We start from the raw sequence: 14,036 nt of genomic DNA on the forward strand, positions 1-14,036 counted from the left end.
ATAGTTTATTATTATCACAAGTGTACTACAGTAAAACTTCAAATTTCTTTTATTTGTTTATAAATATATATATCTTTTTATTTTTTAATGTATGCTATTTTAGAAAGTGCGCAGTTAGTATTAATTTTATTGAGTACTTTTAATTTTTATTTCTAATAAAAAGCATATTTAATTTGAATATAACAATCAAACTTAAAATAATATAACTTAAGTCTAAAAACTCTTTAAATTAATTAATACTATTTCACATATTAATGATGATTTACAATTTCTTTATTTACTTATATATTTTTAACATTAAATATTGGGAGGGGGCACTTGTCCACCCTTGTCTCCGTGTAGCGCCGTCACTATATGACAGTATATGATCTAACTGATCTAAGAGTACTACCACAACAGTAGTTCAGTCACTGAGTCACAGCCATAGAAAAGAAAAAAGGTCACAGCAATATACACGATGTTATTTCGTTCAGCAGCAGCAGCTACAGCTGGAGTTATCACATCCCATGATAAGAACAAAGAATTAAAAAATATAGTCTAATCTACGGTTTTATCGTGTATTCTTTTTCTATTACATAAACTGTGACCTATAAATATTGTTTGTTTTGTTAACATTTTTCGTCTTGTTTACTTAAAACATTAACGTAATATAAAGGTTTTTTCTATTGTCAATATCGTTGTAGTTGGTGAATCCCACACTCACACCCAATATTATACGACGATTTTTTTTTTTTTTGTAAATTATTTTAAAGGTTTACATTAATAATAATTACCTATTTAATTATTATTATACTTTTGAGATTGTGGCAGAATCTTATTCGAAACATTTATAACTTAACACTAAATGTATATCCTGAACGATACGTACGCGTAGGACTAAATGAATTAATCCATAACTGTTGAATGTCGACATAATATTAGTTATTGACATCTGTTGTGATCCTGGATAAGTATAGTAAGTACTAAGTACTCGTATTGTTCTTTAACAGATATATCTGTATAACATAAATAAATAATAGGTAAAGGTAAGCACACTGCCCACCAATTACCACTGTAGTAATGTATATTGTCTACAACATTGTTGCGTCAAATAGTCAAACCACTTGTTGATTCGTTAATCGTTTTATTATACTAATATGGAATGTACAAAAATAACGTTACATGCGCATAACCAATGACCATCATGGCGTCACATTGTAAAATGTATCCATAATTCTTTTCATCGTTTTGATAAATGTATAAAACAATTTAATCTTAATATTATAATCATACTAATGTGATTTATTAGTTTTTACTCCATATTAAAAATAAGAGGTCAACTTTGATAATAATACCCACGCACGTCGCACATATATTTCTCGATAAATCTTTGTCATAAATTAATAATTATTTAAATTATATTATTAAAATGTATCATGTCATATTATTATTTCATTTTATATTATGGTATAATTTTGTTAGTGATTTTCCAAACATGTTAAGAGTTGTTTGCTTAGATGTCATTATGCATTTGGAATTTATTAAATAGTCACATTTATATTTATTACTTTATAGTTGATTAAAATGGCAGAATACGTAGAGTACCGGCAAAATAACATGGACAATATTTTAAATTTTAACTATGGTGTTGATTTATTCCCAAGCGCCGGTCAAAACCCAGTCATCAAGAAAAATACTCCAGAAGTAGCGTTGATTAAATTAAAAAGGTTGCTCAGGAATAATGGATTTGCTTTTCTAGCTGGTAAGCTATAATACTAATATACTATTATACAAATTAATGAAATCCAATCACAAATATTTTTTTTTAATTCTATGCATTAAAATTTACCCTAACATTAACAATAAAATTTACTGTTTACTAATAAACTAATAATTGTAATAATAATCATAATTGAACACTTTCAAGTGTTAAATACTTAATGCAGATAATGAGGTAAACAATATTTGTACACTTTTTGAAATGCCCTAATTATATACTAATCTATAGATTATGTAAAATAGTTGTTCATAAATAACTAATGATTGTTTTACTTTTATATTGAATGGTAATTCACAATTAGTATTTTTAGAAATTTCTACTTATTGAATATCATCAATTTTATTCAGTTATTGTTGAATAGGGTATGAGTACCTACTTTAAGTTTAGTAGAAAAATTGTGTATTACCATGGAATTATTACCAAAATGAATAAGAATTTAAGGCTTATTAAGTAACAATACATTTTACATTATAGTTATAAAATTAATCTTAAATTATAATTTAAATTTGTAGTTAATAACTTAATTTTTATATTTATAATAAATATCTATGAATGTTTCAATATTAATACTTTATTGTTTTTTTCTAATATTATTTACAGTTTGTTGTACCTAGATATAAAACATCTAGTAACATTTACGTAGTAGTTTGCATTTTATAGCCTGTTTAAAAAGTAAAACAATTAATATTTTGATTTTAATAGGTCAAATATGTTATTGTTGAAATCATGATTCACATAATTATATTATATAACATAATATATTATATTTATTATTGCAATTGTATATTTTTAAATTACCTTATCACATATTATATCAAGAACTTTTTGATAATTAATTATTATTAATTTATAAATATATATTGCTCTAAAAGTTAATGGTTTTATAATTTATATAATTTTTTATCAGTATTTGTAATTTTTATAGTATGAACAAACATTAAGTGTGCATAACATAACCTTTATATAATAATTTTTACATTTATTTTATAATATTAAACAATACTCCTAACCTAAATTATGAATTTTAGTGAAATAGATTAAATGTTCATGGTTATTCTTGAATTATTTACTGAATCACATTTTAAGTATTTTAAATATAAATAATATAATATTGTTAAAAAATAGTTAATATTAACTAGAACTTATAAACATTATAAATACTATAACATAAATAATTGTATAAATTATAAATGAAAAGTTCATAGATTTCAGGAATGTATGTTTTAATTAATTGCATTGATATTCACCAAATACTTACTATTTATAAAATATATATTTATTTATAACATATTTAAATAAATAATATTAAAAATAATAATTATAATCATTTCAACTATGATTTTTGTTAAATATTGGATAAATAGAATTCATGGCTTATCAGTGTATCACATATTACTTTTTAAACAAATTAAATACTGAAAACAGGTACGTAATTTAGGGGGAGTGTGATAGGAAAAATATATTTGAAGATCGCCCCCTTCCAAAGATAGTATTGTAATAACTAATAATTAATAAAAAATAAACATTTTTTAAGCTTCAACTATTCTGATAAAGTTAATCGCCAACCTCCTTCCCTGTGAAAAAAAAAAATTTTGGATTTTATAGTACTTTATTTTATCTATTACTTATTAATGTATGTACCTAGTAGTATTTTAATTATATTATTTGGTGGAATTCTATCACTACAACTTATTATTATTATCATTAAAAATATAAAACTTATAGTTCATGCAAATATAAATATGATTAATTATAAATTGTTTGTTTCATATATGTTTATTTAGAAAATAATAAAGAAGCATTCATATTAATGTTCTTATATGCACGGAAAATGAATGAGAATAATGCATTTGATTTAATTCGAAATTATTATCAATTTAGAAAGGAACATGATCCATGGTTTCGTCGATTAGAACCTTTTGATCCAAAAATTCAAATGGCTATTCAAGATGGTTTCCCTTCTGTACTGTCAAATTTGGATAGGTTAATATGTATAATTATTTTCTTTTTTAAATATTAACTTTTAGTTTGAATATAGCTTATCTCTAAATTTAAGTTTTTTTTTAATTTTTATTTATTAGAGCTTTAACTATTCAGGTTATTGGCTTAAAAACAATTTAAATTTTATTAAACATATTTTTCTTTGTTTGTAGACGAAGTCGTCGTGTTCTTTTTATGGTTTGCTCCCAATGGAATACTGAACGTTATTGTTTACTAACTATATATAGAGCACTATTAGTATCTCTAGAACATTTGATCCAAGATGTGAATACTCAATACAATGGTTTTGTATTTATTGTTGATTGGACTAACTTTACTGCTCGTCAAACAATGAACATCAGTCCTAGGTTGTTACATGTTATGCTACAAGGGTTACAAGACTGTTTTCCTGCAAAAATCAAAGCTGTTCATTTTATCAATCAACCGTGGTATATTGATGGTCTAATGTCTGTTATTAAACCATTTTTAAAAGAAAAAACAAAAAATAAAGTAAGATTATTTATGAGCTATTATTATAATAATATTATATATAATATAGTTTATACAGTATAATTTACCAACCATGCTCAACCTGCTGTTTTATCCTCCTTTAATTATATATTTATTCAAAATTGATTTTCTGACGTATATTTATAAGAACTACCTTTTTTTGATCATAAAGACCGTATTTTTAAATACTTAGATTTGGTATTACATTAATGTTCTGGTGAATGTTAATGCATCTAAATCAAAACTTTAGTAGTACCTATTTATTGTACTTTGATAATTTTTACAAATATTATTTCAATAATTAATAAATAATTTATTTTTATTTTTAAATATTATTCCTTCCATATCTTTTAATCTATTATCTTTAGTGCATCTAATATAACTTAGAAAACATAAGTTGAATTTTTAATTTTTATACATCAGGATTTAAAAAAATATCATATTAACAATTTATAATAAATTAGTTTTTCTTGTTTTACAAAAAGAAATTTGTATAATGTACATTCTATACGTTTCATAAAAGTCTTAACATATGAATGTATGATCGTTAAAATATATATTTAAGAATTCTAAAAATCAAAATTTGAATTAATTCTGAAAAACTGTAGTTGAGATTGATAGGTAAATCCCTTTGTTTATTATGAATATTACCTAAATAAAATACAATTTGAATATACTAATTAATTAATATTTATTTTTATATTCCACAGATAATTTTACATGGTTTGAATTTAAATACTCTACATAAATACTTTCCAAGAGATATTTTGCCTTCAGAACTTGGTGGCGAACAACCTCCATATGATTCAAGGATTTGGTTAAAAAGTCTTTTAGGGTCTTCTTTGGGTGTTGATTTATAATTTTATTTATAACACTGAAACGTAATGTACATTTATTTTCTTAGTGTGGACAGGACTAAATATCTATAACTATATACTACAAATATATTATTATATATTTATATGATTTAATACAGATCATTGTTGTTCTGTAACTATCAATTTATTTAAGTTTCTGTTTGTTATGTTGCACGTACAATTTTAAATTTTATACTTTGTACTTTATTAATGTTAAACATAGGTGGAGGTTTAATTGATTTCCAGATATGAAAATATTTATAAGGTATTGTTACTGAGTGATAAACTGATTTTAATACATCACAATGTTTATTATTGAGTATAATTTTGTACAGACATTTTTATTTTTCTTATAATAACATTAGGCTAAAATTGTGATACATAGTATGTCTATTCCAAGAATGTTTGGATACCCAAATATAAGTTAATAATATTGTTAAATTACTTAAATAAGTCAGTATTATAATATTAAATAAATGAACCAACAGGTGCTTTAAATTAGTTACTATTAATATTCAATAGATATTTTATTTTCAATATATATTATAATTTTTATAATTTATATTTAAAATATAAACAGATCTTCTATTGATTATAATTTTTATTTAATAAGAAAATTATCTAACAATGTTACCTTTTTTAAGGACTTAGATTCCTACTTCCTAGTCTGTTATGTTTTTTTATCCTTCTGATAACACTCAAATCATATTAAAATTGATTTTTATTTTTATTTTCTTTATGTTACTTTTTTTGGTAATTATAACTAGAGCTGAGATGTTTTTGGCTGATTATATTATTAGTGTAACCAGAATTATATCAAAGAAGGCAAATTTTTAAATAATTAAAATACATACACGTTTACTTAAATCAATCTATTTAGTGTTGTATTTTATTAACTTTGATACAAAGTCTGAATAATTAAAAACTATTTATTTTATATTTTTTTTATTATAAGGATTTAAGATGCATTATTTAAAGAACATAAAATACATTTTGTGATTAATAATTATTATTGATTTTTTTTTTTTTGCATATAAGTATTGAAAAAATATTTGATATATTTTAAAGTATGTAATTACATATTTATTAAATTTACTACGTGCAAATTGTGTCATTAACATCTGAGCTCTATGATTTTATCGAGTCTTGATATTATTTTATATTATATAATTTATGACATTTATATGTAAACATATTTTATTATATTATATTTTTATATGTTTGTATGTAATTATATATTTTTCTTTTATATTTATAAATACATATTTTTATTATTGCACAAAATATTGTTATTAAATTGTATTCTCATTTTTATAACAAAATTTTTACCAAAATACCTGCATATCTTTGTGTACATATATCAATATACCAAAACCAAACTATAGGTCTTCATAGGCACAATTTGGATGGGCTATTACTATGTACATGTATGTCTATCCAATAATAAACTATTTTAAATACAAATCATTTGAGGGGCTCAGCCTCCTCCCCAATTTGAACTATTGAAAAAATGTAGATTTAATAATAGACATAGACCTAAAAAGATATGTCAATGGATTTACTCTGAAATCTTCGACAGGGATAAGAAAAAAAAAGTACTTGGATACCTTATAAATTAGTGGTGGACAGTTGAATATCGAAATATATAATATTAATACATTTTCTTACATCGAAACTCTTACTGTTGACCACTATTGATGAAAAAAAATGTAACCAAAACTGTTCGCGCACATTATAAAATTACGAATACATATATAATATATACTGACCGCTCCATACCCCTTTCTCGCCTGCAATGATGTCGACGGCATTTTTCCAGTGCTCAGTGTTAACCGCTTCACGTATTTCTGAAACTTCCGGTATATCACAGTATCACACGCCTTTGTACGTCCAAGACACGTGTATCACGTATCTAGCCTGATTTCTACCATATCCCGATTGGTATACTTGTTAGACCGTTTTTGATTCGGTCGTGAATTGCAAATTTGCAACGTGTCTGTTACTAATCAGACATCTTTCGTAATGTACAAATACATTTTACATCTGACTCTGATCAAACCCGTTCCATAAACGACTAACGCAATTAATATTCACCCGTGTAGAGAATCACCACTGGTGGGACTATTGTCGTCGTCGATCGATCTTCGGCCTTCATCTTATTTTAAATCGGAGTCAACAGTCAATTTTCTAGACTAAACAAAAAGCTTAAATCATAAAAATTTAAAATAAATATAATATTAATCCTTTGTGGTAACTGTCTATGAATTTTGTATTTTTCAATAATAGGTTATTCATATTTATAATAAGTATTTATTATAGCAAAAAAATATCAAATTATTAAGAATACTTATTATTATATTATAGTTATCACATTAGATGGTCGGGATTCATCTGTACGTGTGTCCAACAAATTTATTCGAATTACACCAATATTATTAATATTTAATTATATTAAAGATATTTCTCATTTAACTCGTTGTTTAATAATACTTTTAGAATAGCCTATAACAATCTAAAAATAGTCATAAAAAGCTTTTTTTTTCTAATTCCCTTGCCCTTAAAACTTAATTTGCCTCATCAGAATATTTTGTCTGACTAGGACAGTTAAATCTGAACTTTTTGTACATCATTATTTACATAAGTTCATCGTACATTTTATATTTTTACTGACCTATTTGAACCAGTCAAACGCATATCACAATTTTTTAAAAAAAAAATCAAATATTCTCACCATATTTTTAGGTATGTGGTCCTATTGGTTGACCAATAAATTCGACATTTTAAAAATAAACACTACATTGAACGCTGAATCAGAAAATCCATTTAAAACCACTTAAAGTCTGCCAAAAAAACGGTCATATCTGTTGTCATATTGATCGGTGTGTCAAGTGTGGTGAAAGTCATCCATCATTAAATGCGGAACGACTAAAGAATACAGATACTGTACTAACATAGATTAAATACAATCGTTTTATTTAATCTGTAATAATACTATAATAGTAATCCCTGAAATCTCTTTTATTAGGTACGTTCAAACTATTCAAAAGATCCATGACCAACATTAAAAATATGTAGACGTATTGCTACAGTTCAGTCTCCTAAAAAAGAAGCATCTTTCAACTATTCAGTTAAAGTAACTAAAAAAAATTTAATGACGTAAATCCATCATTTGAGCATTGGCACCATACAAAGCTACTAAGCATGTGAATGCCACGATTGCACTACAGCAGAGCATCTCCGACCTACCGTTGGATCGGGTCCATTGTTTTATCGTTAATACTTTGTGTTAGCCCGCGAAATAGTAAATATCTCACTTCTATTTTAATAAAAAGATATAATATTACAATAATATAATAGTTATAGCCTAAAGACACCTCTACTAATTTAAAAACTATATATCATTATTAAAACTATTAATGAACATTCAACAGTAGACATTTTGAATCACTAATAATATAGGTGCCCAGTATGAATAATGTTTTTTTCATACCTATCTCTTTCGTCAGTGGCGTGTTTACAGGATGGCCGACTAGGCCCGAGCCTACCTAATTTTTATTTGACTGTTTGGTTTTTTTTTTTATCAAAAATACAAATGTTACTATTAATATTATTAATGTTTATTAATTTTATTATTGAATATTATTATCATATCCCATGTGATATAACAATTAATCTTCCCTAATACCTAGTTATAAACAATTTAAACATACACTACAGAACAAAACTAGCCTACCGCCTACCCAATTATTTCGTGCTGGATACGCCATGACTTTCATTTGTATTATTATCTGTTAAATGTTATAATAAAAAAAATAATTATTAATTTAATTGTTATGTAATTATACTTTATTTTGTCTTGATAGTAAGTGTTAAACATTATGTAGATTGCGAAAATGCGAAGCATTAACTAAAGTTAGTAGAAATACCTACTTATAGTGACTAATTAGTGCAATAAACTTATTATAATATTCCTATACAATACAATTCTACAATACTTCAAAATTACATAGTAATTAAAGGCAGCAATTTGATAATTATTGAAAGAATAATGTAATATAACGTCTATAAATCTTTTCAGTGGATTAAGAATAAAGAACACTAACTAAAAAAATAAATCCAATTCATTTCTCATTGGTTTAAGACTATAAAGTAATAAAATGAGTTTATGCAAAGTATTTACTAAGCACAGGGTAAATATTCAAATGAAATACCAGCACAAAATTAAATAATACCTATGCATTCTTTTAAAAATAATGTAATTGTATAACTATGCATTAATCAATTAAATTATTTAAATTACTAATCAAGAACATAACAACTAGAAACAAATAGGTAAATACAAATTACAATTTACTGCATTATAATTTAAAAGTACAAAGTACACTGTAAATAATATAGGTAAAAGGTAATATAGTTTCAAATTCAAAATCATGATAAAGACAGTGTTAAATTGTTATCGTTAAATTTTAACCACATAATAGAACATAGAACAAATTTACTCTTTTCTATGATGTTATTGAAGATTGATAAATAATTAATATTTTTTATACCTCGCCACCTTGATCAATAAATTGCGCAAAGTGCAGAAAGTAGCGAGTGCAATATCCGTCTCCTAAGGATTTTGTTAACCGTCGTGGTCTTAAATAATTCTGACAACTTATTCAGCTAATGTCTAAACTCCGACGTGTGATCTGATGATTATTAGAATAGTATAATTATACATTATATGTAATTATATATTGATATTTCAAACACTGTGATACTATATGAACGTTTTGAGTAAATCTTTTCAGTGGATTTCAGAATAAAAAATACTACAAAAAAAAAAAAAAAATCCAATTCATTTCTCATCGGTTCAAGACTATATAAAAACCTAAAAACTATCAAGAATTATAATTTAAGATTTTAATCAAGACATATTTTATGATATTATATCAATCGAATAATGATTTAAAATGACAGAAATTTTATTTGAAAGAAAAATTGAAGGTTTCGAACAATTTATTCAATTGACGTGTATGGTACATTTCCGTTCAACAGATGGCGCTTTTATATAATGTTATTATATTCTGTTGAAAATCGTTATTAATCCGTGATTCTACCTCAATAATATTCGAAAACAAAAAACTATTGTATACTTTTCCAATTCAGTTTTATACGCATAATATAACTAAGGAGTAGAATGGACAACACTGTCATTTCGATGTTTAATCTACGGGATTAATAAATTTTCGAGTGACTTATCGAAGAGACGGTATTTGTTATAAGTGCGTGCAAATCGGCTGTTGAAATTAAGATCATACTTCACAGGATCATTTCTGTAGTATGCATCGTCCCCTCCAGGTGCAAATCTGGAGTCGTCATCGGCCACGATGATGAGACTTGTTCATTCACCTGAGCGTGAGATGGCTAGTTATCTATCGCTCCGCGGTAATGATAATCTAGCAACGATGATCGCTTACGGTTCGCCGGATGGTGGGTGAACAGTCTGAGTGGTCCACTTTAATAATCCTTTTTAATTTAAGATTTAAAAGAAATTATCGTTGATTATTATGTACTACTAGTCTTTATAATCAAAGGGGGGCACTATTTATATTTTGACTTCCCTAAAATGAAACCGAAGTAAGTTGTACTAATTTATAAGAGTCAAATTACATTGTTGTTATTGATTAAATAACAGTAATTAATATGGATATTTTAGTTAGAACTCGATAATAAATCAGTCCTCATGTCTAACAACTAAAAACTATTCTAACAGCAGTCAATCGGTATACTATATTTATATTTCTAAGAATATTTCATTAATCGTGGAGTTCTAATGCTATAAGATTCATTTTTTTTATAATTAATACAATAGATTTGAATTAATTTTTATATGTAAAACAAATCGCAAATATGACGCAGATGGCTGGTTATCTATCGCTCCGCGATTATGATAATTTAGCAACGACGATCGCTTACGGTTCACCGGATGGTGGGTGAACAGTCTGAATGGTTCACTTTTAAAGGGTGATTCTATTCCATAAAACTCTCATTATTTCAAAAAGTATTCATATTTTTGAAAATATTATTTTACATAGCTTAAAGTTGTTAAAATACAACGTTTTAATTAAAAAGTTATATTTTTAATTCTCATATTTTTTTTAAGTTTTTTACTTTTTTGAATGACATCATAGAGTTTTAATTTCATATTCTAAAGCTGAATAATTTTTACCGAAAATGTTGAATTTATTCTATTATTAAAATTTAATTATTATTTAATAATATGTATAAATATTTCTACTATATTATATCAACTAATTTAATTCAAAATGTAATAACATGTTTCTGTAAATACCGTAAAACAGTAAAAGTATGTTCATAGTATAAAATAAATATTAAATAGACAATATCTTAAATTTAATAAAAAATTTCATTGAGTATAGTTCAATTCATAATATTATGCACGTAAAAGTTATAAGTTCCCACAAATGTTTTTAAATTATAAACAATTATTAATATCGTTATTTATTGTTTACATAAGTTATTCCGTCCAAGTTTGAGCTCAAAAACTCACACACATAAATTCCCAAAATTATAGTATAATATTGCTTATCTTCAACCCCTTAAAAACGGATCAATTTAAAAAGCTTTAAAATATGTTATAAAAAATAATAAGTGTCTATATATATTTTTTAGATTTTATGACTGCAGTTTAAACTTATGTTACTTATGACTTGTGAGTAATAAATTTTCAAAACTTAGATGTATAAAGATAATTTTTTATGAATTTTTAACTACAAAATAGTTGGTTCATTTTTTGTTATTAAACAAATTTTTAAAATGCATATAATCGTACCTATGTATTTGTAATATTTATATATATAACTATATATAAACATCGTATATGGGATCTTGGATTACATTTTAAGAATTTTGACACAGTGTGTAATTTTTTATTGATAGACAAAAAAAAATCGAACATTTTGCATGGCAATAAATAGCTCAAAAAGAATCATATTATTCTTAAAACTATACTTTGAATATAAAATGATAATATAAAAATTTTTGAATATTTTAATTTTCAAGTATTTATAGTTGTTTGTTTTTCAATTGCAACAAAAAATAAAAATCGTTTGGGAAGAAAAAATTATTATAAATTTATAAAAGTGAATGGACATTCACCATTTTATGTCACAAAATTACAAATGTTTTTCCAATAAAATTTCTCAAAAAGATGAATGGTAACATTTAAAAATGCGCAGTATTTTATTTCATAATTATATTACACTTATATTAGCTGTTTATAGTATTTTGACATTTTGTTATGTCATTTTTAATTGATGTCAAGGCGATATCCTCATAAATATATCATTGATACCATTTTTAATTCGTTATTTACTTTTCATACTCTATAATGGGTAGATTGACTGTCAAAAGAGTTTTTAGTTATTAGTTTGTTTTTTTTATATTTATTTCTAACGAAGACAAAAACCGTTATGGAAAACGTTCTGGTAAACACGTCAAATAAAAATAGCCTGAAATATTATGTATGCCAAACAGAGAAAACCCATCGGATTGCCCAGAAGAGCAGACATTAACGCTGGAGCCTTCCATGGAGCATACGATGACGATGGAGGTCATAAAGCCTAAAGCCTTTCGAACTTCCAACAACAGATATCGAGTCCGCAAAAAAGATGGTACCTAACCGAGCCCACGATTGAGGACGATAAGGAAGAGATGTCCGTTATTCGTGGGCATCGATGCGACGATGTCATTTATTTCGGCATACGTACAACCGCAACAGAACATACGCTGGTTCCTGTCGAACCCTCTCCTCCGAAAGGTCTTTAGGAACATATTATATTATGGTTGTGCGACGCCGTGCTACCGAGATCGGGGTTAGAGAAGAAACCGAAGAAAAGTCGAGTTTGACGGACGTTCAGATCTATGGACATAAAAAATGAGAAGGAGACCGATAGTGCACAATCGTGTAAGGCTGTATGTTATTTGATCACATTTCCGCGGTCATATTTTTCATCAGCCATATTGTGGCAGATGCAGGACGACATTTATTTTATATCGAAACCGCTTGACTGTGATCGGCTTTGGTTGTCGGCGGGACGGACACGAGGATTGGACAGCGCCACGGATACCGGCTGTTAGGCATCGACACGGCTCACCGGTATTCGCGGATGTCAGCGATGACGGCGGCAGCAGTTGACGCTGCGACTGGTTGCAGCGTTTCCGGGTGCATCGTTATGCGACATCGACGGTCGATCGTTCGAATAACTCGACTCGCGGGACACCGGGGCGTAAACGACGTATCGGATACGGACCACCGCACTGGTTCACCAAATTTTCATCCCCGTCGGCCGAGCACGAGTGGCCGGCCATCATTCGTTCCAGCTGTTGTACTTTACTGTAAGTGCATTCGCCCGAGTTTCCGTCATCGCCCGTTGCCACCGCTGTCATTCAAGTGCGCGACATCATCGCACGGGTCGCTCTCGCAGTCATCATTAGTCACATTACCGGTCACGGTTGTCGCACATCCGCAACCTATGTCCAGCACTAACTAATTCAAAATGTATAATAAAATATTTTTACAAATGCTGTAATACTGCAGTAAAAATAGATTTATAGTACCTATAAATAGATAACATTTTTAAATAAATCAAAAATATAAAATAATATACATGAAAGCTATAAAGTAGGTTAGATACCTATACCCACGAATAATGTTTTATTTATTTATAAATAGTATATTTAATCTATATTCTATGGAATCATTTTTTATGCTTATATTGCATTGTAGTTTTAACTTATATGTTTTTGGCCTTTTTAACTTCCTGAATAACTCATTATCGTTGTATTTGGTTATAAATTAAAATAAAAAATGAGAATATTCCATATTTATAAATTCGTTTAAAAATCGTTCTTTACAATTAAAT

General features: G+C 26.5%; 1 protein-coding gene and 1 non-coding gene across 2 annotated transcripts; both read left to right on the top strand.

Annotated features, from left to right (window-relative positions):
- The first annotated feature begins 260 nt into the window (after positions 1-260).
- On the top strand, positions 261-5,602 carry LOC113557040 (clavesin-2-like). The gene is made up of 5 exons (XM_026962725.1): positions 261-955; positions 1,555-1,741; positions 3,544-3,742; positions 3,913-4,249; positions 4,960-5,602. The coding sequence occupies exons 2-5, from the start codon at positions 1,564-1,566 to the stop codon at positions 5,107-5,109; spliced, it is 864 nt and encodes a 287-aa protein (XP_026818526.1). The 5' UTR covers positions 261-955; positions 1,555-1,563; the 3' UTR covers positions 5,110-5,602.
- Positions 5,603-10,399: 4,797 nt separating this feature from the next.
- On the top strand, positions 10,400-10,603 carry LOC113550747. Its single transcript, XR_003405056.1, has one exon. It is a non-coding gene; the product is annotated as a small nucleolar RNA U3 (small nucleolar RNA).
- Positions 10,604-14,036: the final 3,433 nt, after the last annotated feature.

This window comes from Rhopalosiphum maidis, chromosome 4 (assembly GCF_003676215.2).
Source record: "Rhopalosiphum maidis isolate BTI-1 chromosome 4, ASM367621v3, whole genome shotgun sequence".
In the NCBI taxonomy this organism is placed as follows: domain Eukaryota; kingdom Metazoa; phylum Arthropoda; class Insecta; order Hemiptera; family Aphididae; genus Rhopalosiphum; species Rhopalosiphum maidis.